This window comes from Coturnix japonica, chromosome 6, assembly GCF_001577835.2.
Source record: "Coturnix japonica isolate 7356 chromosome 6, Coturnix japonica 2.1, whole genome shotgun sequence".
NCBI lineage: Eukaryota > Metazoa > Chordata > Aves > Galliformes > Phasianidae > Coturnix > Coturnix japonica.
In genome coordinates, this window is record NC_029521.1 from 27009167 (window position 1) to 27036876 (window position 27710).

General features: G+C 41.5%; 1 protein-coding gene and 1 long non-coding RNA gene across 5 annotated transcripts in view; one reads left to right on the forward strand and one right to left on the reverse strand.

The window, feature by feature from the left end:
• Window positions 1–3306: 3306 nt before the first annotated feature.
• LOC107316176 lies at window positions 3307–17132 on the reverse strand. 3 transcript variants are annotated; one of them, XR_004307731.1, is made up of 4 exons: window positions 17005–17132; window positions 16048–16233; window positions 8279–8338; window positions 3307–4964 (listed from the first exon to the last, which is right to left on the reverse strand). It is a non-coding gene; the product is annotated as an uncharacterized LOC107316176 (long non-coding RNA). The 3 variants fall into 3 exon arrangements; XR_001556214.2 differs by having other exon boundaries at window positions 3307–4799; window positions 16042–16233; XR_001556209.2 differs by having other exon boundaries at window positions 16042–16233.
• A 13-nt stretch (window positions 17133–17145) lies between these two features.
• The window catches only part of INPP5F (inositol polyphosphate-5-phosphatase F), a 34012-nt gene continuing 23447 nt past the window's right edge, over window positions 17146–27710 (forward strand). For both annotated transcript variants that reach the window (XM_015867402.2, XM_015867404.2), the window contains exon 1: window positions 17146–17382. In XM_015867402.2, coding sequence (XP_015722888.1) covers window positions 17286–17382 — 97 coding nt within the window. In that variant the 5' untranslated portion in view covers window positions 17146–17285. The remainder of the gene's footprint in view (window positions 17383–27710) is intronic.

Genomic DNA, 27710 nt, shown 5'->3' on the forward strand with positions numbered 1-27710 from the left:
ACAGCTTGCTTGCATCCTTGCATTGGTGCCAATGAGGTGATTAGCTAACAGAGAGGAAAAGAATCCTTTGTAAATTTGCATTTCTGCACCATGGTACTACCTGGTGTATGAGCTGCCCTGCGCTGTGGAAACTTGGCTTTGAAACCTAAGCAGAGAGCAATTAAGGTTTTAGTGCTAATGATTGAATTACATTGCATGACGTAGCATTTCAAGTGTGACAAAAAAGTGTGCTGTGAAATGTGGTTTTCAAAGGCACATACTGCATTTGTGATAGCCATTTCAGAAATGAAAATAACCCAAAGATTTTCAATACCAAAAAATGAAGCTATTTATTCTGTATGCAAATAATCCCGTAGCCAGTGAAAGACACTGCTTCAGCTCACTTAAAAGTAGCGGGGATATGAGAAGCCTGTACACAGAATCACAGTAAAAGCTTAGGCTATTTTCTGATTGCATTATCTTATCCAGTGATATTTCAAATGCCAGTAGTGGTCTGTTCTCTATATTTAAACTATCACAGCAGAAGGCATTGTGTTTCCTATAAAAATAGTGTTTTAACTGTTTACACACGGCCAAATCATAGCATACACTGAGGAAGAAGCCCCCAAGAGTTGAAGCGTGGTACTTGTTTGGTGCCAAATTCCTTTCCTTTGGCAGGGGGTGCAGGTCCCTTATCTGGGATATGTTTTACTTCCAACTTCAGGTAAGGTCAGCTCTGTTTGCAGATGAGTTGAGGAAGGAAAAGTGTACAAGCAAAACATTAACCCACGTGGTGGGGAGGCAACACGGCACAGTTTATAGAGGCAGGTCATTCCCCTGTGCTCTAGCAGCAATGTAAACCAGCCTAGGAAGGCTGGCTCAGTATCCTTAGTGAGGATATCATGTTGGGGTCAGGACGTTCTTTTAAAACTATAGTTGAAATAATAAAAAGCTTCTGGTAGCCGGCATGGATCTACTGAATAAGACAAAGGTCAGTCTAAGATGTAACTTCTGTGCTTTTTGGTCCTGTTTAGTCCTAGTAACAAAATGCAGGTACCTAATGAAACTAAATTTCAAATTACTGGCTGTAGATATTGAATATTGGATCAATATTTGGGTCTGTTACAGCAGCTAGTATTGGTCAACAGCAGTTTGGGCCACTTGGGTGAAAAGACTTGGATAAAGCTAATCTGGGCTCAATCGTGCAGGCTGTAGAATACAGATAGAATACAGATAGAAGCAATGTGTTCATTCTTAAAAATATGGTTTCCTATATTTAACATAAGCATTAGGATTTAAAATCCAAATGTTTCTTCAGACACATAATACACATAATACTGTCATCATGAAGTCATCATGATGTCATCATGAATAGAATAATTTTAGTATCAATAAAATGATTTTATTGGCACTTCTGCCTTTTACTTTTATGAGAAGCATCTTGCAGTGGTGTAGGAGATCCAAACAAACTTGTCTGTTTATTTTACTCATAGCAAATAATTTGCTTAAAGATAATTGGGTGACACTAAGACACATCAGCCTTGCTGCACAAAGAACGACCTGGATAATCTGGATTTCCTAGCTGTGTACAAAAACCACATGGATAGCATTGGGGATGGGATTGGCCTGCAGTTCCGTGAAGCACTGTGTAATGGTCTGTCCGCTCTTTGTAATACTAGATACAAATGTACGCCAGCCAGTGGATTCCAAAGCAAGAGTTATTTTAAGATGGACAAGAACCTGGTTACAAAGAGGAACATGTACCAACTCTCTGTCAAATATGCTTCCAGAATTTATAAATAGGCAACTTTTTAAAAAAGGGGTAGGAATTAGAGGGTATTTCAGTTATTGCCCACTAGAATTTCCACTGCTGCTCTGGAAGCTGAGAATCTGCTCAAAAAGATGGAAGAGGTTCAGCCTTCAGCATCCCTGCAGCAACCAACCAGAAGTAGAAACTTTCACATTAAACTTCAGTTTACCAAAAAAAAAGAAAGGTGCATCTGGCATGCATGTTGTTGGAAAGGATGCCGAAGGGCACCTGTCTGTAAAGACATCCTTTGCTTTCCAGAATTAAACATGGAATAAGGAGGTCATCATCTGTGGTCCCTTACATCAGACATCTGTACAAGGACTGTACAGTATGTGCAATGCGTGTTCCACAGCAAACTCAGAAATCACTGTTAGAATTTGCACTAATTGATAAAAAAAAAAAAAAGCTTAAGGTTGAAGAGACATAATAAGTGGTTTCTCCTATGGAGAAATGGTATTTTTTATTTTTTAGGAAATGAGGTAAGCTGGCAAGAAAATGTAATGAACTTTGATGTGCTATTACTTTAATTACACACATTCAGTGCACAGAGGATCTGTCTGCAGGGCTGTTCAGCTGCATTCACAAATTTTAAATCCATTGCACTTAAAGGAGTGTGTGTGGGGGGGTGTCTTAGTTTTAAAACAGTGGAAGAAATATGCTGAATTTAGCAACAAAGTGGTAAGGAACTTTCTGTGATACCTGGTAATGAACAGACTGTGCCTGCAAAATCATCACATGAATTACTTTAGGCCCTGATTTATCACCTCTCATCATCTGGTGAACTTTGAGTTCTCATCTGTTTCTATTCTTTCAGGAAACCTCAGCTCCTTTGCAGAAATGAGCAACTCTGGTGTATTTCCCACAGAGCTGGCAAGCAGATAGTGGATATTTTCTGCAGCCCATATGGATCTGAGGCAAAGAATACAAAGAGCCAACAGTGTCTCATGGCTCTCCAAGTGCACAGCTCGGAGCTTAAGTTCAGAATGTCAGAACACTCAACTCAGCAGGAATTTTTCTATTTTATTTGAATAAAATTGAGATGAAACCAAAGAAAATCTAAAGCAGTGTTGCTGAGCTGCCAGAAAGATTTGAGGTTTTTACTTCTGTCTGGAGGGGGAGGAGCTACAAGATCTGGTTTAGTAGCTGTGGTAGCAATGGGAGGATGGTTGGACTAGATGATCTTGTAGGTCCTTTCTAACCTTGTGATTCTATGATTCTTCCAAAGGACTGAAGTAGTGGCAGCACATTCCCCTGTTTACATATTTCAGTAGTTGTTAGTGCTTATTGGTCCCCAGAACCTTCCCTCAAAGCTGTAATTTCTGATGAGATCTTATACCTTACCCCTACCTTCTTCAATTGCCATCTAGCTACCATGAAATCTTACTATTTCTTTTGGCCTATTATCTTATCGGAGATTACATATGAAGACTTCCCTTAAAAATTTAGAGCTTGGTCAAAAAAGTCAGTATTTCAACTCCTAGTTTACATCCACAATTAAAGGAGATCTTCAATCTTGATTCTCAAACATTAAATTCAAAGCTTTATTAAAATTACTACATGCCTACACACCAAGCCCTCGTGAAGATAGAACACACCTGGGAGGGGGACTGCACAAAGAAAGAGTAAATGCTATTAGTGCAAAACATCCTGATAAAGAACAAATCTGCATCAGAGGAATTTTGTCATTCTCAGTAGTAAACCTGTGAAAAAAAAACACCTGTGTGATTGAAATCTCACTGTATGGATCCATTAGCTTAGACTGAACAAAGGATATAAGGTAGAAAGGGTTGTATAACGATAACATAAACAAATATTGGTGCCTAGAAACAGCAGGCACAGACGCATTAAAATATTTAAGGTACCTGAAATATTAACTGCCTAGCAACAAGTCCCTGATTACTTCAAAGAAAATACTTTGGAAGGCAGAAATCACAGCTATTATTATTATTATTATTATACTTTTTTTCTTTTTTTTTAACAATAGCAATTAGACTCATCGTTATTATTACATAACATACAATTGCACGCACAGTGAATCCCTGCCTTAAATAGTTTGTGCTTGACTACACTAAGAAGCAATACATGAGCAGGAAATCACAGGATGTATTTTACAGAGCAGAGAAATTGACTCTCTGCATCACTGGGCTGCAGCTCCTCCCCTGCCTCAGATTTATGTTACAGCAATCCCAACCCACCTAAGTCTACATACTCATTTCTTGATTGCAATTATATTGCAGTTGTGCCATACAAACTATCCCAAGCACATTACATGACACTGACAAAAGAGCCAATTTAGGCCGTGACTCTTATTTCCCCTCTGTTGTTCATGTCGTTGCAAGTTCCTGTACCTTAGTCTGGTAGTGACCCACAGTGCACTCACTAAGCAGCTCCTTGGGTTACAGCCTGGCGCTGCTGTCTTCCCTCACCATTACACGTACCTTACGCATGAGCCCAAAGGCCGAATTTCCTGCTCAGTCCTTGTGAAACAGCTGAAAGGATTGTGATGGAAAAAGGTTCCCAGTAATACCTAAACAAACTTTCTAATCTTGCATGTGTTCATTACAGCAGTGAGCAAACACGTTGGCAGGATGTTTCCACGCTTTGGTGGCAGGCTCTGCTAGAAGCCTACATTCCTCCGATATTTTTTTAAGCTCATAATAGGTGTCAGATTAGGGCAGGTTTGCATGCGATTGGAAGCCTTGGGTTCCTGCAGTTCCAGTTAAAACACACAACTTAGAAACATTCAACATTCAAATAACAAAACAAAACAGGATGCTTTCAGATTTGGGTTCCAAATGAGGCTTTTAGAACCCTACTTGCACAAGGCTCATTTCAAGCTCCATATGATATCGATAGCTGCTTTCAGATGGGATCCAAGCAGAGCCTCATTTGCTAGTTGTCCACTCCTGATGAATGATTCTTCTGTAATGTTCCTCTCCTTCGTAGGCAGGAAAGCCAAGGAGTTTTTTTGTGCTTAGGATTTTCCTCGTTGTACTTTCTGTCTGAAGGACTGCACGGCCGAAGTTGTGAGGAGTTGCAACAGAAGTGAAAGTATTTGTGTAAATGATAAGAGGAAGAATGGCCCAACTTCTGTGTGAGCTCATCTGCTCACTTCAGCACAGGACAGGGGTGGGCTACGTGCAGCAGGCACTTAACGAATCCAGGCTCTAAGAAACTTCCAGATTTAAAAGCTGAAGTCACTTAGGCTTGAATCAAGAAATAAGCTTCCCACCAACCTTATTCCCAGCAAAATCCAGACACTGAAAGAAACTTCAGACGATATTTTAACTCTCATCATACAGCCAAGAATCACATCAAGAAAATGCGCTATTGCGGCACTATTAACGCGATTTTACAGCGTCGCAGAATTACGTTCCTCAGGAGCAGCTGAACCAGCTGCATTACTGCACTTTGAAAACACGGACTTTGCTCGCTCCAGCCGACTGCCGCTGTAGTTCTATGCGTGACGCCGCCGAACCTTAACGCCGCTGCGGGAAGCGAGCGGCAGGCGGCGGCCGGTAGGGGGCAATTGGGAGCCGCGGGCGAGCCCAAAGAATCACAGAATGACCCGGGTTGGAAGGGACCTCAAGGATCATGTAGTTCCAACCCCCTGCCTGGCAGGGCCACCAAACATACACCTTTACTAGATCAGGTTGCCCAGGGCCCCGTCCAACCTGGTCTTGAACACCTCCAAGGACGGGGCATCCACAACCTCCCTGGGCAGCCTGTTCCAGGGCCTAACCACTCTCCTAGTGAAGAACTTCCCACTAACATCCAACCTAAATCTTCCCTCTTTTAACTTAAAACCATTTCCCCGTGTCCTGCTATTATCAGCCCTTTCCAAGAGTTTACTCCCCTCCTGGGAGTAAGTTCCCTTCAGGTATTGAAAGGCTGCAATGAGGTCACCCCGCAACCTTCTCTTCTCCAGGCTGAACAAACCCAACTCCCTCAGCCTGTCCTCATAGGGGAGGTGCTCCAGCCCCCTGATCATCTTCCTGTCCCTCCTCTGGACCCTTTCCAAAATCTCCATGTCTTTCTTGTACTGAGGGCTCCACACCTGGACACAGTACAACAGATGGGGCCTCACAAGAGCAGAGTAGAGAGGGACAATCACCTCCCTATCCCTGCTGACCACCCCTCTCCTGATGGAGCCCAGGATCCCATTTGATTTCTCATCCCGGTCCTTTCAGAAGCCTTTTACAACAGGAATGCCTGCTTTCTATTTTATCTTCCCTGAGCTGAATCCAACCAGATCGAACAAAACCAAAGGATAAATGGCTGCTCCAGCTAAGAACTGAACCTTTGCCCACAGCTGGTGCTGTTAAATGGCATTTGCCTGTGGATGCTGTGTTTGATTAAAGGTAGTAGCATCTATTTTTAAGATTGCTGGCAAGTTTTATCTTTGTCATTGTAATTAACATAGAGGCTCGAGGCGAATCAAACCAGCCAACAGAGCAGCTGCATGCATAATGCACCAGTTGGGCTCAGAAATCTCATATTTCAACCTGTTTTAGCTGTTCTTAAAATCCAGTAGTGGCGTGTGCAAGCACAGCTCATTGCAGTGAGCAGTCTATTCCCATACCGACCTAGCCAGACTCTGACTTTCTGTCTAATCTCACTCATTTTTCCCTGCAATTCTACTCATTATTTCTTATCGGGGATAAAAGATGGGATTGTTTAGCCTCAAAGTAAAAAAAAACACCGAAATAAAACCAGGCCTCAGGCTTTATATGATTCAGTGACAGAGGACAATGAAGACAGCAATTCTCGTTATCTTTCCAGCACTGTTTGTATATTTCAAGACTGTTTTCCTCTTTCCCATACATCTCTAAAGAACTGCAATTCTTCAAATCACGAATCACATCTGCTAAAATTCAGATTATCCTTTGGCCTATTTTCAGTGAATTCATATAATTATTGAAATGATAGTATCAAAAATATAGTATTCTCACTGAGACCTTACTAGCAGTGGAGCAAAAGGATTACTGCATAGGTCTTATGTGTAATGCTCCTGTGTATTCATCTTAGCATAACTGGATTTTTTTCCCTTTTCCTACTGGTTGGTTCATCAGTTTGTGATCTAGGATTACCCCAAAACTCCTGATTAACCAGCTGTTCTTCAGCTTGTATTTATAGCCAGAAACATTTTCTTTTGCCTGCCATTTCATGCGTTTGAGAACATTTCTTCAGCTTGGCACAATAATATCATAAAGGAATCCTGATACCTAGCAGGCTTTTGAGCCATTCTAGCCTGATATCCACTAAACATACTGGCTATTTCATGATTTGGGCCATCAATAAAGATACACAATAGTACCAAGCTTGTGAGTTTAGTACTAGTACCTCTTGATAACAGCCAGCATAAATAACAATAAGGTGAACATCCATAAGGAGGCTGGCTGTGTATTACCTTCTGCCCTTCTCTCTCCTCTCTGGCACTAGCACGGAGGGACACCCTTTAACAGGATGAGAAGGCCACCAGCATTATCAAGCCCCAGGTGCTGAGCTGCCAGAACATGGTGACATCCATTGTGGAACAGGAAAGTACAGAGAGCACTCTATAAAATGAACTATAAAATAGCAGCAAACTCTGAGTGAGACTTTGATCAGTGCTGCTGCTGGACAGCAAGACTTGAGATCCTCCAGTGGCCAGCAACACCTTCTCTGTTGCAGTATTCTGAGGACTAAGCGAGCCTTTGACTTGTGATCTTCTACTTAAAGCCCGAGTCTAGCTTGTGATTACTGTATTATGTGCTGGTTGTTAAGAATTTGACTGGATCTACAGAGGGTTTAGGTAACTGGAAAGTGCACATAACTGGAAATTCTAGAAATTCTGTGCAACTGTAAGCTATGTTAGGCCCTAGAAATTGTAGATTACAAGCTGTGTTGATTACTAAATTTATAATAACAAGTCTCTAATTATAACCACAACCCTGTGGCCAGTTCTCATTCTGCCAAGGATGTCTGTGCTCTGTAGTATCAGGTGACAGTCAGCCCTTAGGAACCACTCAACAGGAGAAACTTCCCAACTATTTGGGGCTGTGGTGGTGTCCTGACTGGACTGCATTTCCCTGGATAACTATGGGAAGAGCACGAGAGGCAAGATCACAGGTCATATTAAGCCAAGATTTACTCTATCTGCCCAGGACTGCTAGACTGTCAGACGGGTATTGATTCAACATTGTTATGTTAACAGTTCCATAACACTTCATTATTTTGCAAGCATCTGAAAGTAGATATTTTATTTTCCTTCTATTTATTTATTTATTTAATTTAAGGAATGAGGCAATTTGATCTAATATTCTCAAAGTCTTCTTTGCCTTTTTTTAAAGACTTAAGGTGGTGCAGATTCATCATTATCCATACAGTTATAACCTTCCACTGATCTTTCAAATATTGGAGAATCATGGTAATTTAGAAGCCCAAATACATTCCCTGCTTTATGGAGCCTTGTTCATCCTCTGTCAGTGTCCAAAGGTCAGTACTTACCATTCCAAGGCCGTCATGTCTCCACCCGATCCTACCAGACTGATGACATAATGTAGACTCCTGCAATTACAACACACACTGTAAATTTTCCCTTCAGTAATAGCTCAGAAATAGTTCTGTTTCTTCCTACAGTGAGTATGGCAGGCTTATGGTGCCTTCATAAATGAAAGGATGCCTTGCAATTATTTGCATCTCTTCCCACCCCTCTCCCCCCCCCCCCAAAGACATAGTTCATTATTTATAATTAGCTTCTAGGACATAGAACAGTTTTCAGGAATGGCTTTGGACTTTCCTCAGAAATATCTTCTTGTAAAGCTGAGTCATCTGTGTAGCTACATATCAATCACAGCACCACAGCTCTCTGATTTATCACATGGAGTCACAGAATTAGAGGGTAAAGCTATTATAGATACACAGTATATATATACTGCACAAATACATATGTCAAAACATAACTAAAATGTCAAACAAAGTGAAAAATATAGTAGTAATTGCCAGGTGTTACATGAGGCTCTGATTTCATCTTGGCTTCTCATTACCATTTCCCTTCAAAAATGCAAAATCCAGCTGACAGCAATGGCAATACACGACTTCCCACGTTCGTCTAAGGTACAGTCTTACATCTTTTTCCCCCCTTATTATTTCCATAAAACAGAGAGCTTTCATCTATATGCATATTAGTATGACTAATTTCTTCCACACCAACATTTAAACAACATATACACATATCAGAATAGATGTATATAGCACCATAGTACATTGTAGAAATATTATCTTTAGCTATGTATGTAAAAGGAAGGGAAGATTTTTATCCAAGACTAGGCAAGGATTCAGATTTTATGACTTTCAGCCCTCTGTTTCAGTCTCATGTTTATCTTCCCTAGGTTTTACAATGACCTACATATCATTGCACAGGAAATGCAAAGCCAGCAATAAACACTATCAGCTTCTTTACAGCAATGATCAACTATCCTAGTTATTTAAGTATAGAACATCTAATCTCTCAGGAAAATAAAGTTATTTTAATCTTCTGGTGTAGCCCTTTGAGAGTCATAAGAATTGTAATTACCAATATGGTGCTTTACTGTACAGCAAGTGCTTGAGCTTTGCAAATTCCATACGTGCCTTTTTATATCCACAAGCCACAGATGAAGGAAAAGTTGATAGCATTTTGACCTAAATTACTGCCTAGCAGCAAGAGATTCTGCTCTCACAGGAAAAGGATTCAGTGTCATTCTTAGCACTTTACACATCCCTATTCCTTTCTTACATACAGATGGGCATCCCTGCAATATAAATGCATCTCTACGTAGAGATCAAGGTTCTGTAAACATGGGTTCTATTGGAGAACACTCTGGTTAGGGTCACTTGGAGCCTGGTTTCGTAAGCAATACTTCAGTAGATTATTCAGCAGCTGCATTAGTTCCCTGCTTTCAGTTCACAGTATGCTGCACAAATGCTTGTGGCTATACAATGCAGGCCTGGTACAGGAATAGAAACATACAGCTGTGAAGGAGGAAATGATTATTTAAGCTGTCTTTAGCACTGTTGTTGGTGAATGTCACAGTGTGTCAAAACTTTGAGAAGTTCTTCTGGACTTTTTCCTAGTCTCTCATTTTTCTTATTAAAAGACAGGAGCTCCATTTGTCCTGTAGCTTTGCTTTTTGTCCTTGAGAGAAGCCAAGTCCTGTATAACTTCTAAAAACATGAACTATTTTGCTTTTGAAAAAGCAGCCCACATTGAAAAGTGACAATGAAGGCAATCTCTTCCAAAAGGCAGACAACCTCCTAATTTGCTTTCAGAATACTTTAAAACTTTAATTTTACTGAATATCTCTTCAACAAAGTGCCTGTAGACTTCCATCCTGCACTTTAGTAAACTTATTTTACCCTTCTTCCAAGACACTGAGTTGAATGCTGTTTCACAAATAGAAGTGTGATCAGGACAATACTGTCTCTGAAACCCTTCCACAGAAGCCACAGCACCTTAATAAAAACCCATATTGTTGTGAGGAAGCATCTGAAGAAACACCTACACTGAAAGTTCTTCCTGTCAAAGGATTGGTGTACGTAGGTCTAGACAGCATTGTGCAGATGTCCTTGATGCATCTGGACAATGGGATTAGTGCTCACTCAGCCCTTAAGAAATGAAAAGACACATGGGGCCGTGCAGAGAAATATAGAATCCATTTAACAAAGCACTTCTTGAGTCTGAAATAGCCCACTAAGTACACTTGTGAAACTAGCAGCAAAGCAGTACATCTATGTTATCAGATTAGGAAAAACAAGCAGAATTGGTTGAAATTAAGCTGTGAGTTTTATTATGGTGGTGGCAAAGAGCGCCCTGTCATTTAATTCGGAACAAAGTTATGAATTAAACATAGTCTCAATATACTATAAATAATATCTTGACTTACTGAGGTGGACCAACAACAGTATAAGGAATCCTTTCATGTATGACTGTACTAGGTAGACTACAAGTGGAATTTGCAATTATAGAATGAAAGAAAAGAAAGTAATCATAGGCCCTAAAAAAAAATTCCCCTTTATTTTTGCACACAGTATCACTGATTTGATCTTAACACTAAGTGCAAGAGGGAAATCAGTGTATTATCCATAAGCCATGAAATATATTGCAGATGTTGATCACATACACATAGTTTTGAAAGGAAAATTTTATTGTTTTCCTGTGTGCTGAGTGAAGCTCAATGGAAATATTCCCACTAGTAAATAAGGCACTTCCACAGGGAAGCAGGAAATGCCATAATCCTCCTCCCTTTGGAGATAACAACTCCAACTGCCATAAAGTTATTCCTGTGAAAAGTTAGAAATAAATGCAAACAAAAATCCTTATGCTAAACTTCTTTCCCTGGTTTTGAGGAATTCTCATTTTGTTGTAAGAAGTTAATATGTATTTTTGTTATGACACTGCTATAAGTTTTTTTCTCCAGAGTACTTAGTACTAAGCTGATGTCTGTAGGTACTTCTGCAGTGTTCTGGTGCCAATTGTTGGCTGTCACAAACTTCTCTTTATCTGCTGTAAGCTGCCAATCCGAAGTGCCTACTGTGTTACTTTTGTTCCAAGGAGGTTCCATCTCAAAGCGGAGTCAACCTCTCCATTAAGTACAGAAATGCCATTTCAATAATACTTGTGAATCAGGAAGTCACCTTCTTGCATTGCAGTCTCTTAACCATCTCACACAGCTGGGGAGCTGCCATATCAACTTAGTCAACCAGTGATTAAGGATTAGGCAGATTAAAGAATATGACTGTGATATTGCAGAAGTACTCATCCATGGATGTGATTGAAGACAGTAAGAGCACAGCAATGTGGATTTATTATTCATACCCCTCTATTAAAAGGAGCATGTCAAAGACACAGGCAAACCAGTTTGTCTTGTCTGCAAACAAATATCTTGCAAGAAAACCAGCAGGTGTAACAGGAGGCCAGCTGGACTGAATGGGGAACATGCAACCAGCCTCTAATGCAAAAAGGGAGCATATCGAAAATCCAAATGCATGTGGACTACAGATGCACTGCCTGGGAACACAAGGATGAAAGTAGGAAGAACAAAATGCCATTAGGTTGAAAAAATGGCAAAGAGTATGAAGTGAAATAAGAAAAGCCTCTATAACTACTTGGGCATCAAGAAAATGACCAAAGCAAAAAAAGAATCCACTGCTAAGAGAGGCCTGTAACCCTATGATGACACAGAAAAGGCTGAGGCCTTTTCTGAGGATTTGCTTTAAAGCCTTTCATGCTTATGTGTCTAACAGTGAACTTTATCACAGCACTTGACACTTCTGTAAATAACTAGATGGAATATACCTTAAATAAATAATAGAGTAGCAAAAATTACTTCCTATGTTGTCAGATAGCTAAATAAGTGACAGCTCAACTTGTCATTCCAAAGCAAAGCAGTAAATGTGCTTACTATATAACTTCCACTAACTTTGTTTATGTACAGGTATCTCTGATAGCAAGAAAAGCACAAACTGGATATGACAATACAGGTAAATCAGGCTGCTTCAAATACTGTTATTGGCACAGTGCAAGCTAAAGATGATTTCTCTGATGCTCACCTGAAAGCCACCAAGAGCATGTTTCTCCTAACACGAAAATGTTCCACCGCTTCTTAATCACGGGGATTTACAAATAAAAATCCTCACGTTACACTCTAGAGCTGCACATTGATACCAACTATTCAGTCAGTTCTACTTTCAAGTACGGACTGTTGCCAAATCAGATCACTTCCCATTAATCAACATTTGAACTTGAAACCAAACTGTGGGCAATCAGGTAATACTGAGAGTGAGAGTGCATAACTAATTGCCAGCCCACACATGTCCTTCCCATTAGCTATTGTCAATGAACTGCAAAAATGCAAATACAAAGTTCCTTCTCTTTTTTTCATTCTTTCTAACTGAGGTTGACAAGGCTTATGAAAACACTGCCCTTCTATGAATTGCAGGAAAACACACTGAATGTAAACAGAAAACTCCCCATGGGCTAAAAATGCCCTCACCAAATGGTGAACAAGGGCAAAGCCAATCTGTCCTTGAATTTCTGCAAGGAGCTCTGAATTATTTTAACAGCAGCTCTGTGCATTGCACTACAACACCAAACTACTCAGAAAATGGATGCGGAATGGAGATGCTTTTGTAAACTGCAGTGATAAATGTATATCAAATGATAGTGCAAACTAGTCAGAGGGCAGCAAAAGTAAAAGGTTATCTTTCAACCCTTCGAGATGTTTAGTTCCTAAAGTACAGAAGTTCTGAAGTCAGCACTCACCTTAAATCTGCTGATGTCTTGTGAAAAATGTTTCATTTAGACATTCAATGTCAAGCATTAATTAAATGCTTTTCTAGTCTGGATGTTCAGTGCCCTTCAAAATCAAGCACTTGTCTGGGTCTTGAATGCTGATATTTAATAAGGAAATTTCTCAGTTCTGAATGTCCTTTAGTCTCATGTTTTTAGAATAACGAATAGACGTTCATGAGTAAAATACTAATGGAGAAATGTTGTGTCATAGAGAAAGCAATCACTTAAAAGCATGGTTTTAAAATAATGCTGTTTAATGCTTAGTAGCTTAATAATAATTGGTATCTCTTTTTGTGAGCTGAAGAGGCTTACCTCCCAGTAGTCCACCCCCACTGTCAGCAGAGGCTTCTTTCCTCCAAGCTACAGTGTGTCCAGACTGAAGGCATGATTTGGCATGACAGGGCAAGCAGAAATCTCTAGCAGGGGAGGGAAACTCCTGAAATGGATCTGCCACTGACAGAACAGACTCACTCTGGAAAGCTCTGCCCTCAGCTGCTGGTCCCATGCCCCAGCTGGAGAGTCTCATTCTCCTTTGGTGTGACAAACAACAAAACAGCTGCTCAGGGAGCCGCTCTGTAACCGATGGAGTGGAGTCCACAGCAGGGGGCAGGATATATTTCCTCCTGTCACTTTAAAACTGATTGTCAGTTGTTCTCACAGAGCAATATTAACCATCTCAGTCAAAAGTCTTCATGGGTTTCCCAGAAAATTAATTCAAAGCATATGTAACACTGAAATGTTTATATTTACACAATGAAAGGAAGGAATTGTAAAATTCAATATGAAATCTACTTGCACTGTGTAGAAAAGAACAACAGCCTATTTCAGGTATGCAGGTGTGTACAGTTGACAGCTTAAAGAGATCCTTCTACCTACTGAGAGTTAAATTCTAACATATCTGCCTCATCGTTCATCTGAGCGAATCTCAGCCCCAAATCGCCTTCAGATCTTTTTTCTTTCCTTAAGGCATCACACATTTCTCAGTGAAACAGAATGCCGGGAACGCTGCAGCTATTGCCACTAAGATGCCTGCTGCCCATGACTCATTATCTTACTGAACTGCTGTCCCTCTTTGCAAGGTCACGGGGTGACTTCTATGTAGGAGAAGCTGCAAAAAGGATTCTACTGAGCAGAGCATTTGGAAAACCAGAGGGTACTGCAGCTCCTCACCTTTTCCTCTTTATGTAGCTAAAGCTGAAAGATGCAGCTTTCTTCACAGACCAAGAACTTTGCAATTGGACGTATTTTGTGTCTCCAAGTGAGTTAGCTCTTCAATCTATTCATTCAGCTCGAAGTTTTACAATACCTTCTTTTCTTGGGCAAGGCTTTGTTTTGCTGCACCACGAAGTATATCACTTGCAATTAAAACAAAACAGCACTGTGGTGTTCTGCTAGGAAAGCTGTCTGCATCCATCTGTTTCCAAGAACCTTTTTGTCTGCTTGCCTTCCTCCACTTCCTCATCCTTTTCCTATTAATCTCCATGATGTAATTTCAATTCTAATCAACAAACACAAAGGCATGCTGATACTTACAGCCTTCTTTCTGCTTCAGTGCAGATTTTGCTACACTTAGCCATTCTTTTTTCCAGTTGTTACTCCATTTTTTCCTATCTGAAGGAGGTATTTATTTTTAAAGCAATGTTGGACAGAACCATTATTGTTTCCTAAACCCAGCCCACTTGCATCATTCAGGAAGATCCTGGGAATCATCGGTCAGACTAAAGGCTGCCTGCAGAAAATCAGAAGAGCTTGATTTTATTCATCAGTTGTTGCCTTCTCCCATAACTTTAATGTGTGTGTCACAGTAGTGATCCTTCTTGATAGGACTTTTTCCAATGCTGGCTTATTTATAAATGAATATGCAGGAGACAAAGTAATACTAAACATGACATCAGCTTTTTATTTTAATGGAGCTTAGAAGAAGGCCATCTTTTCCTCCCAGCAACTTTCTATGGCCTACAATGATGAAACAAGGTAATAAGTTTGACTATTCCCATTTGCCTTCACTGTAGGTCATAAAACACACATCTAATTTTTATATGGTTGTTAGAATGGGAGTATGCATCCGAAAGTTATTGCAGAAAGCTTCAAATCCTGATGGAACAATTAATCTGAACAATAATCCCATGTAAAAATTACACTAGTGCAATTAAAACATACTACTTTCTGCACAAAGCTGCTAGAATTTAATGAAATAAGAGGAAAGCAGTACAGCAATCTGCAGTTGACAGCTGAATAATCAGTCCCTGTGGATACAGGCATGTATGGCAGTGCTGAGAGGAAGCTCTGATTGCCTGTGCTTACCTAAATGCACAGTTTTAAACGTAATTCCTCAAAGGAAATCTTTCAGTATTCGATCTATGGAGCGATCCATCCCTTATTGCCTTTCTGTGTGTTTGATATGCCTTTGTAAGTACATGACATTGTGCTTATGGGAACGCTGAGTATAAAATAATTCAAAAGAGATACACTGAAATGCTGAGAAGCTATTTAAGCTCTTCTCTTGCGTAGCACCTGCAGGAGTGACCTGAATTACTGGCATAACTCAGCAAGTGACATTGACTGCTACATGCAGGAATGTGACAGGATACACTGGGAGCTGCAGGACATTCACACAGCATTTCCAATACTAGGATCTGTAGTCAAGAAAGGAGAGTGTGTTCTTCTGCATCCCTGCCCTGGGGAGAACACTGACACGTAGAGGTACCCATTACTAAATCAAATGGAGTTTGACTCCTTCAGACCACTCCTCTATTAGTTAAGTGTGCTTAAAAAGCAAAACAAGACAAATTAGGGATCTGACATTATAAGAAAAATCATAGACAGGACACAGAATTGGAGAGGAGCATTGAAGATAACAGTCTCTTAAGAATGAAAGGTAGATGGAGATAAACAAGATGAGAAAATTGTCTTTCTAGCACCGTGTGAAACTACTTACACGCACCATTAGTTTTCAAGACACCTTGAAGATGGTCTTTTAACACATCCAGCTGCTCCTAAATGGCTGCACACATGGTGGGATGCTCCTGGCAATGCTGTTATGGGGCACAGGGCTCCAGCCTCTGCACAGCCCAACTCTGGGGGGTTCTGCTGAGGGGATCTGACACCACCACACAGCAATCAGCGCTGCCTGGACAGGAGAGAGACGCAGTTACCCTCATGTCTGGGGGTGCACGTCACAGAATCACAGAATGACCCGGGTTGGAAGAGACCTCAAGGATCATGTAGTTCCAACCCCCCTGCCTAGCAGGGCCACCAAACATACACCTTTACTAGATCAGGTTGCCCAGGGCCCCGTCCAACGCTGGCCTTGAAACACCTCCAAGGAACGGGCATCCACAACCTCCCTGGGCAGCCTGTTCCAGGGCCTAACCACCTCCTAGTGAAGAACTTCCCCCTAACATCCAACCTAAATCTTCCCTCTTTTAACTTCAAAACCATTTCCCCATGTCCTGCTATTGTCAGCCCTTTCCAAGAGTTTACTCCCCTCCTGGCAGTAAGTTCCCTTCAGGTACTGAAAGGCTGCAATGAGGTCACCCCGCACCTTCTCTTCTCCAGGCTGAACAAACCCAGCTCCCTCAGCCTGTCCTCATAGGGGAGGTGCTCCAGCCCCCTGATCATCTTCCTGTCCCTCCTCTGGACCCTTAACAAAATCTCCATGTCTTTCTTGTACTGAGGGCTCCACACCTGGACACAGTACTCCAGATGGGGCCTCACAAGAGCAGAGTAGAGAGGGACAATCACCTCCCTATCCCTGCTGACCACCCCTCTCCTGATGGAGTCCAGGATCCCATTTGCTTTCTGAGCTGCCAGAGCGCACTGCTGGCTCATGTTGAGTTTTTCGTCCATCAGGACCCCCAAAGCACTCAATATCACAAGGAAGGCTGTGCTGCGATCCCACCTCCAAATAACGACTGGATTAGTTCAAGCCGGCAGGCTGGATGCTGAGGGGCGTTGGGAGCGGCGGGAGAAGCGCTGCCGCTTTAAGAGCGCGGGGCGGCGCTGCTGGGCACGGTCACGTGCGGGGCTGCGGCCGGAACCCGCGATCGCGGCCGCCCGAGGAAGCGCCCCGAGCCGGAGCTGTGAGTGTGGGGCCGCGCGTGCCCGGCTCGGGAGCGCGCATCTCCCGCTGCTCCTCATCCGCGGCAACGGTGAAAGGAGGGCGGCGGAGTCGGGGAGAGGATGGAGCTGTTCCAAGCCAAGGATCACTACATCCTGCAGAGCGGGGAGCGGGCGCTGTGGTGCAGCCGAAGGGACGGCAGCCTGCAGCTCAGAGCCGGTGGGTGCCGGGGGAAGATGGCAGCGGAGGGCGGGGGGGTCGCTGAGGGGAGCGCTGGGAATGGCGGCGGGGCCGCTCCCGTGTCCGATCCCAGGGCACGGTCCGCTCGTTTAACACGAGACTTGAGGTGCCTTGGTACCTCTGGTCACCCCTCGAGCATCACTAAACCCAATGGCCATCTTGCGTTGGCGTCAGCCTTATGTAAGTGGTGCCTGGCGGTGCCGAGTCCTCGCAGGGGTGTTCTGTACTGGACGGTGTTTCTGTTCTGAAACTGGACCGGTACAGCCGCTTCTTTCAATGTCTCACGAACGTTTCTGTGTAACCCAGCCGTGGTTGGGCTCAGGCTGTGCAGAAGTTGTAGGCACGGAGTTATGTCAGCTGAGATACTGGGGCAGCGCTGGGCAGTGGTACCTTGTGGTCAACACGGGGTGAGAAGTGAGGAGTGCTCTTGGTTTAAGGAACACATGTAGCTGATGAGATATAGAAGACCATAGGTCACCTGCTTAAAGGCTGGAAATAGCCTGAGTCAACGTGTGTTCCACCAGATGTATGGCATTGCTTACAGCTTTCTGCAGCTAGGCTGAAAAAGCCACATAGGCACATATATGGCCACAGTTGGCTGAATGCGGTGAGCTTAATGAGCTTTCACAAGGCTGGAGTTGACTTAGATTAACAGTGGGATTGGATGCTTCTGTGTGTTTTATCAACAGTGCTGCTTTGTTGTACTGTTATGTCTTCGTGCCTTTATCTCTTCTTGTGTATTGTCATAAAAGCTCTTGCTTTAACCGGAGTAATACAAACATTAGCGTGTAAAGCTGTAATTCTGGAGGCTGTTGTGATTGACACAAACCCAAGCTTTCAGGCTTGTTGTCATGCAGCTGTTGCTGTGATTTCCTGGAGCTCATCAGCTTCACGGGGGCTCTGCCAGTGCTCTGCAGTCTGTGCAGCTCACCAGGGTTCTGTCTGCAGTGTGACTTTAAATTTACAGTCGCTGTGAATGTGATCCCTATTGTGTGTGATCCACCAATTAATGGAGAGTAATGTGATAGTTAAGGCTCCTGGTTTGCTTGACACTTGTTAGTCATGCTTTCCTATTTGGCTGGGTTTTCAGTTTTGTTGTTGCAGTGCTGTGGCTCTGGTTGATCTCAGTATGTGCTAATGCTGTGAATTGAACTGCTGTACTTGTTGTGTTGAAAGCAAACCTGAGCAAGAAATAGCACTGTAACAGAATTTCTTGGATCAGTAACTCTTGGTTATGCTAAGACAAAGCTGGGGACCCTTTAGAACAGGCCATTTGACCATTTATAATCAAGGGCCACTGAGTGGAAATGAGTAAATGGATTAGTGTCCAATGAGTCACTGCCATATTAAAAAGAACAAGTTGTAACTTGTGTTCATTGGCATGTTGAATAGGCCAGGAAAAGGCTGTCACCTCACTGTGTGTCTCTACTAGTTTTTGGAAACTGGCTCTGTCCCTAGAAGGAGGTTGAAATTAATCATTGCTCACTTATGGATTGAAACAGGTAATGCTGGCAAACCCTGCGGAGTATTGTTTTACAGGATGGGTTGAATTCTAAAGAGCTGAAGCTGAGCTTTATAATGGTCTCATCCCTCAAACATAAAGGCACGTTTCAAAACTTGCTGATTGTGAAAGCTCTATTTCTGACCTTTTCAAGTCATGGAGAGAACTTGACTTAAAACAAAAGCCAACCAAACAATGAAAACCCAAAATGAAAAAGCACAACCCAACGAAACACCCGTCAACTGAGAAATGTTTGCTATAAGCCAAGTCTGAAGCTGGCCCAAGGTTCAAAGATGTCTTCATGTGTTTACAAGGTATCTCTGTTGGTGGTGTTTATGTGAAGTGAAAGTAGTGATTGAGTCACCTGCAGGAAAGCTGAATCATTGTGGCATCCCAGCCTATGTGAGGTGTCTTGCTGTCCTCAGTTACTATTTTTCAACATGGTGACAAACTATGTTGTTCAGCCCTGCTTTAAGTGCTTTGCACTCAGGTTTTGATATAGTGTTTACTTCCAGCTTACCCTGTTTATACTTTGCTTGGCTACTCCTGTCAGCACAGTGTAGTATATATTTTACAGCATGGTTTTATTGCTGTCATGGATGTGAATTATGTAAGATGCTGAATTCCTCACTATCAGCACAAAAGGGAATGGGAGACTCTCAGTGAGTGAAAACTTCTAGCTCTTTCAGTGTTGGCTTTGATGATGCTATGGGTGGTGGTGCCAGACTGAACACAGCTGGAAGTAGTTGCTGCATAAACTGGGGCAGTGATGCTGTCCTCTCTATCCTGCAAGAGAAACAAGTGCCAGCAGTGGGAGTGACATTCAAGTGGTGTTATTCAGAGCCAGCTTCCGGGCACTGTGTGCTCAGATTCCATGACCTGCTTGTAAGTGGAAGGTGGCGATAAGATGCGCCTCACCTCTGGAGCTTAACTAGAGGCAAATGAGCATTCATGTATTATTAAGTGTTTCAGGAAATTAGTGCTACAGTATTGTTTTTCGTCTGTTGAAAATGGTTGTGAATCATCAGCTGAAGCAATGCCTCTTAAACATATTTCTTTCCTAATGAGAAGCTTATTAGCAAACAGTATTTTTTTTCTGAGTATCAGGGAAGAGATTTCAGGCTAAGTGTCTTTCTGAGAGCATGAAATCTGAACCGACTCATGAATCATAATGTCATCTAACACTGGAGCTGTGTGTAGTTACCTTACTCCTCAAAGGCATTACTGAGGTCATGGGAAAATTACCAGTTAGAATTTCTGCTATTCTTCTCTTCTAGTCAAATGCTGTGAGGAAAAATTCCTTTATATGAAGTCCAGTGCCTATAAATGCTCAAAGAGGCCTCAGTGAAGCAGGATGGCCGTGCTTGACGTCACGTAGGGAGTGATGCTGCTGATGCTGGTTGATGCTTTAGTTGCTTGAAGGCTGCAGAGCCCTTCTGAGCACAGTAAAGGGATGATGGCCTGTGTGCTGGCTTGAGCCTCCGAATTAGATTCTTGATGCAAAATAGGCTTCTTGAGGGGGTATGTCTTAGAAATGGCCTGTGTGTTCTGGAATATATTCCATAGAGGAGCTGCAGCTTTGGGAAGGTTCTTTATCACAACTTCCATAGGGATCTCAAGCTGTTTTCTTGATACTTTGTTTTAGCTGCAGTGGTTACTGGGCTGTTTCTCACTTACACGGGCACATTGCGTTCCTTCCTTTCAGCTCTCTTAGCTGACAGCACAATGTACCTTGTGGCATATGTGACAAACCAGATGTCAAACCGATACATATTAAATACAACCCAGCAGAAATAGTGCTTGAATACTGAGCAGTTAATTTGCTGCTGCTGCTTTCTCCTAACAAAGGGCAGCAGGGTGAGGGCAGGCTGTAGGCTGCTGCGTATCCTTCATCTACTCTGTTTATTTTATGTATGAAACATCAGTTTTGTACCTTCTGGCTGTGAGGTGAGACCTTCACTACCGGAGATAAGATCTACTTCAATTTTATTGACTTTCTTTAATGGAATGTAGTCAACCTATATCTAAGACTTAGAGATGCCTGCTATGTGTTAACCTGGTGGCGAACAAAGAAATCTTGAGGCGACAAGTTACTTATTTAGCTTCCTTTTGAATCTTAGTGGTAGAGGAGAACCTGAATATAACATGGCTGTTCCTCTCATCTCCTCTCCTTATATGTAGAGGTCTGGAATTGTTAGATCTGTCCCAGACCAAATGCAGATGTATCCTGGAATTCCTGCCCTCACTGGAATGACTTTGGTTTTAAATAAGCAAAGACTCTTTTAAGCCTGATATGTTGTTTTTTGTGAGCTGACAATTGTTAGCTTCTACAGGGAGAGAGAAGGTTATTTATTTATTCATTTATTGCTGCATTAAAAAATGAATCTGTAATTCAGATGTATTTTAGCCTTGTATTTTGATAGCAGAAATCAGATATCTTTGATCTCTGTGGGTTAGAATTAACTAAATGATGGCAAAGAGGATATTGCAGAGTTAATTGCAGTGAAAATGTTTAGAACTGCAGGCACTGTTAGGAAGCATCTCTTCATTTAAGAGGGGTCTGCTCCTATACCAGCAAGTATTGTTGCTTTTCACACTGAGTACCAGTGTTACAATGTGTTACCTGTGCTCTTTCAAAGTAATTCTTCTTGTTTTGTGTTTGTTTGTTTGAATTATAATTATTATTTTATAATTCTTAACTTTGATACTGTTAAGTGTACAGGAGAGACCTCAGGCTGCTGGAGTAACGTTATTGCAAAGGTTGTATAACAACACTGTGGGTGTGTTTAGTGGTAAGCCTTTGTTTTGACTCCTGCAGTATCTACCCCGTCCCTGGCAGAGATAGGGAGCTGTTGCTGGCACAGGTGTCAGTGGGCAGTATGAAAACATGGCTTTTTCTGTTGAAAAATAAAGTATTTTCTGATGAAATTATCATTATGAAAGGGTGGTTGAAGCTGGATCATCTGAAATTGAGAGACTTAAGATGCTTCTCTGAAGGCTTTGGGTGCCACGAGGAAGTGATCTGGTGGGCACTTGGGCATTTCCTGGTAACATGAGTGGGACCAACAGAACGAAAACGTTCTTTTGCATCTGTTCCAAATTGTAGTGCATGCCAAGCACAGCTGGAGTCCTGCAGTGTCCATGTACTTCCACTGAACAGTTCCCTTGCATTGTGAGACTTCTTGGATACTGGTGTAAAGTTTCCTTTTGGAGGCAAATTTTGCAGTGTAATATTGAACAGCTCTCAAGTGTAGCTTCATTAAATATTGAGTGTGTTGCACAAACCCACTGTTAAAGCTGTATATTGAGATTTCAGGCCCAGAGTTTGTATTTGGGGTACAGATAAACACTTCTCTCAGTGTCTGGAGTTCTCATGATTGATGTTTAATATTATACAAAACATGATTTCTTAATATACTTGTTTTGAGAGAACAAGATACAAATGTGGTAGCGCAATTCATTTTTCTTAAGCGTTAAATTTGCTATAAGCTTCTGACTTCATTGAATGCTCTGCATTTTGTTACAATATCCATGTGCATTTTTATAACTGAGAAATCCCCACTTGCAACTGTGCATCCTGATGCAGTAACCTCATTTGATTAGGGATTATTAAATGACTTCTGGAGAAGCGAAGGCTCATTGTGGCCTTCCAGAATTTAAAGGGAGCATATAAACAGGAGGGGGAGCAGCTGTTAAATGAAGGCTTGTTAAATGAAGGTATGAAGATAAAGTTGAACATCACTTCAAGCCACTACGCTACAACATAAGAGGTGTTTGAATAATTGTTATTGAGTACATATACCACTAGAGTTATTTAACTTCCCGAAGCACTGTGTTTTGCAGGAATTCAAGCTTTTCTGGCAGATGCATGATTATCTGAAATGCTCATAGTCTGGTGCAGAAATGTGCTTTCTGAGCAAAATATTTTGGCTGAGAAAATCAAGGAAAGAGGATTGAATAGGAATAGAAGTCTTTGGCTAGAAGCAACTTTAAGAGTAAAGGGTTCTTAGCCACTGAAGCACAGCTCGCCATCTTATTCTAAGCTGCTTCCTCCTTGGGCTTTTTGAGGGATCGAGAGACCTTACAGGTGAGGAATGAATTGAGGTGATGAATTCTTTATGGTTGGGAGGGGAACCTGCATTTTCAAGTGACAGAAACTTTTCTGGGTTTGAATGAGGATGGCTACATACTTCTCGTGTTTTGTGTTCACAAACAACTTGAGGAGGAACAAAACAAATCCTTCCAAGGTGGAAGGAGAGCGCTGGTTGAATTCAGTGAATGTGGAATTCAGCTGACATTTAATGAGCTGACATGGGGATTGTGTGTGTGCTGAATGGCTTTTTAGGGCAGACTAGTGGACTGTTCAGTAATAGTTTTGTTTTTGAGTAGTGAATATTTGGGGGATGTGCAACCAGAAAAGCCTTTTTGGTTTGTCCCTATTATTTTGTAATTACCAATTAAAATACTTCTGGGTTTAATTGCAGCTCCCATCAACTTTGTATGCCTTAGAACATGGCACTGGAACAACTGACAATGGCGGTTTGTTATTGCTTATAGCTTAGGAGTTCCTTGTAATATTGTGTGCTTTCTAGGCAAATGAATGTTTTTCCTTATGTTTTTATGGTTTCTCAGCAGTTCTTGGTGACTCAGAATTTTATAGCTGCAGCAGAGTACAAAGAAGTGTTCTTTATCCTTACAAATAGCAAGGATTCGTTTTCATGACATACTTTCTCTTGAGCTTAATATCCTGCTTACTCTTTTTTAGGAATGATTGCTGCACTTAGATAAGGATTGTGTTGTTACATCCCTCATTTTAAATCTGTCACTATCCAACCTGGACAGAATGTGAATTTGTTCCTGTTCATCTGGTCCAGTTTTGAAATGCATAAAGAATATATTCAAGGATACTGAACTGCTTAATTTCTTAAACAAAGCTGGATGGATGTGTGCTCTGCGATGTCTGTGCTCCTATGGTTGAGCCATGCATGTTGGAAGGAACTTGCATTGAATCCTTTCTTGGACAGGATACATCTCACGGTTAGGGACTGGGGGATGAACAGGTTATTCTGAGGTGACACAGCAATGAGTTATTAGTTGAAGAGATAATTTGTTTCAAGTTTCAGCTGGGAAATAAGCAAGTCAATAAACCTACCCTTCATAACCATTAGTTGTTGGTACTCATAAGAATAAATGTCTTAATACTCCTCCATCTTTCTGCAATTAAAGTACATTAAACATGAATTTAGGAGTCTGCCAGTAAGAACTTAGCTGAAGTTTGCCTGCTGAAGTACTACTTGAGGCCTTTCTTTTCTAGGAAATACTTGATACTCTTAAGTCTTCCCAGTTAACTTGTAATCTTTTAATCCTGGCTAATATTTCAGAGCAGTACTCAAAGTTGAACTGGAACTTGAAAATAGTTCCTTTTGAAAAGCCCTGAGCGTCCGGTAGTGTTTGTTGGATGCTTCAGATCAAAGGCAAAACTTAAATGGGAGGAAAAAGCTGAATGTTGAAAGTGGCTGTGAGAATTTCTACCCTGCCAGGCAATGGAAAGAATTCCTGAATATGTTTATATGTTTGTTTAGATAGATTCCATGCTTGTTTTTAGGAGCTCCATATGTATAATTGAGCTTAAAGTTCGGTACCAATTGGTTTTCATACTGAGTACGGTGGCTGAACACTTCCTAGCTGAGGCCCATTCCTTGAAATTCCCCAGTGTTTGAGAACTATACCCCCTGACTTCCAGCAAAATTGGAAGATAAATGGTTGTAACTACCTGATGGATTGAACCTGACAGCAGCTCAGTGGTAATGGCTGGATCCAACAGATTCTAAATGAGATCTTTTTTTTTTTTTTTTTTTTTTTAATTTCCTGCCTCCTGCCCGAGGGAGGCTGATTACCTCCCCAAACCCATCAGGCTGAGCAGTAATCATTGGTGCTGAGCAGTGCCTTGTCCCAAAGCAGCGGTTTGTTTCCTTGTCAGAGCTTGTGCCTGACCTTGGATCGACTCTGCCGGGTGTCGAATGGGGAAAGAGCTGGAAAGCAGTTTTGGCTTTTGACAGTCTTCCAAGTTGCTTTTATACTGCCTTTCCCAGGATTATGTCTGTATAAACACAAACAGTTCAAGAAGCTTTATCTGATGTTTTTGCCTTTACTTCCCAGCAGCGATGTTCAGAGAGCTGGTGTGGAAATAATCACATCAGAGCTGGTTTTGTTCTGTGTTTGTGGTGGAAGTCCTATTGTGCTGTGATTACAATGCTGATGCAGTCACGGTGCAGAGTAAATGTATGTTTGGTGATCACTAATCTCAGACAGCAATTGGCAAAAAGAGCCAATGTTTTTCCCCCAATAGCTTGGATTTATTTGGTGTGGTAAGGAAAAAAGAATATGAAATTCTATAAATAAAGGTATGTATTTGTCTACCAGGTTTCTGTCCCAAAGTATTAAGTGCATGTGCTAATGCTTATCAAACTTGGCAGGTCTTTAAATTGAAGCTGAATGAGGGCACCACAAGCTCCCTGAGCAAATGATGTTCCACCTGGATTAGCTCATTGCTGTTCTGAACTTCGTGTACAATTAGCTTTTATTTTGGTAGACAGTGGCTACTTTGATGTTTGAGTATAGAGACTATTCCAGTGCTTTGCTTGATAGAGCACTATGGTAGATAATGCTTACTGATAGATGGATTTTTTAAAACATGAAAATAAATTCACACTTGCTGTTGTGTGGCTTCTGTAACATGTGTTGCTATCTACCAACTTATGTTGCCTCTTACATTTTAATGCATTTTGTAGTTAAACTAATCTTATAGGCTTACATTTAACTTTTTTTGGTCTCTGTATATTTAAAAGTCTTTCATAACCGTGGAACTTCTGCTTTAATTTTAAGAATTCACGTTGATGGCTAAAGGAATAACAGCTGCCAGGACTGCTGGGCAGGAGGTTAAATTACAGCAGTCAGTCTTGGACAATCTTACAGTATTAAACATAAGCTCGAGAGCTGCTTTGTCTGAAGCTGAGTAAGCAGGACTGCAATCAACATGAAAGCCTGTATTCTTTTTTTTTTGGAGGGTGAGGTAGGAGAACTGTGCAATAATTTGGTTCATCTACATTATGTAGGTACACAGGGATGTACTTCTCTAAAGCAATAAGCTCATATTGGTGCTTATTTTGGTTATATTTATCCAACATGGCTGGCTGTTGGCTCTGAGTCCAGCGGGGACCATCATGTGGGATCTGGAGCTCCAACTGGTAAATATGTTCTAGTCAGAATGTCAAAACAGATGTGTTTTAGAATAAAATGTATTAGAATATGTGTTAGAATAACTTAGAGCTGCTTGTTTCTGTGCTGCCACACATATCTTCCTCTTGCAGGTTCTTTTTCTAGAAATTTTGTGGCTTTTTATTAAAAAAAAATAAAACATCTTGTGATACTGTCACCAAACGGTGTGATTCCATATTGATATTTTTTCCATAGCCTGCAGACACTGCTTCTATAAGAGTTGTTTATAGCTAAACTTTGCTGGATGCTGGGGGGAACGCGTCAGTCTCCTCAAATGTTGCTAAATATGTGGCTTTTCCTCCCACCATGTCACAGCTTCCTGGGAATGGTTGGCTTTCTTGCCTTCACTGATGGTAGTTTGATAATCACATTTATTTCAAGAGTCATTGCTTCCTATCTTGTGGATCCATATTTGCTGCCTTTTGAGATCTTACTGTGATGTATATCTGACTCCAAATAACTCCTGGTTTTCCAAAGCTTTGCTATGCTGTAAGTGAACACAGGAGTTTAGTCAGCTCTCATTCTCTGCCCTACTTGGGAGATGTGCTCCTGCAGAGGTTTCAGGCATTGCCTATGGCCACGTCTAGGGCTGAATATGTCAGAGTAAACCATGAGAACAATAAAGGCTCCATTAAAAAAAACCTTTATGTTTTGCAGTCCCCAGGATCAGTTTCTTTACATCTTCCTCTTGGTGTGCCAGTCCAAGCTATCATTTCCTTATGCCTTTAATTGCAACTAAATCTTTTTTTAACATTTTTTTCCCTCCCATTTTTGTACGTTATTTGAACAAACAATTTAGAGCTTTCCTACTAATAGGCTGAATATTAGGAAAAATTCTGCTTGAAAGGAGTAATGAGGTATTGGAACAGGCTGCCCAGGGGAGAGGTGGAGTCACCATCCCTGAGGGTTTATAAGAAACATATGGTACTGAGGAATGTGGTTAGCGGGCATGGCCAGGTCAGGTTGATGGACTAGATGATCATAATGGATGATTCTGTGCTTAGTTTATCTTGTTATAGCAGGAAGCAGATGGCTTCAAGAGACCTGGATAGTATTCAGATTATTATTTTTGTAGTAGCTATGGCAAATATGAAGTGGTTTGAAGCCTTTAAACCGCTACCAGTATTCCTCTATGTGCCTGGCTTGTCTGTTTTTTATCTCTCATTGGCACATGAATGAAGTAAATTTCAAGTGTCCAAGGTAGCAAAAAGTAGATTAAGTTTGAAATAGAGCTCTACAGGATTCTTGAGGGGAAAGTGAGACTCAGGATGTGTTGGTGAGCTGGGGAAGGTGGTGAAAGACTTGAGAGCAGGGAAGGCTTCTTGTGTGCCTCGATCCTGTAAGCTTGGTGCTCACATCTGCTCAGCACAGAAGTGCTCTTGTGCATTATTTGAACTGAAATGCTGAGATCAAGAACTCAGGCGGTACTTGAATACGTATTGTATAAGCAAAAGATATTCAGTACACAGGAACATGATGAGTTTGAAGTACTTCAGAGAGGCTTGAGCATAAATCACTGATCACACTA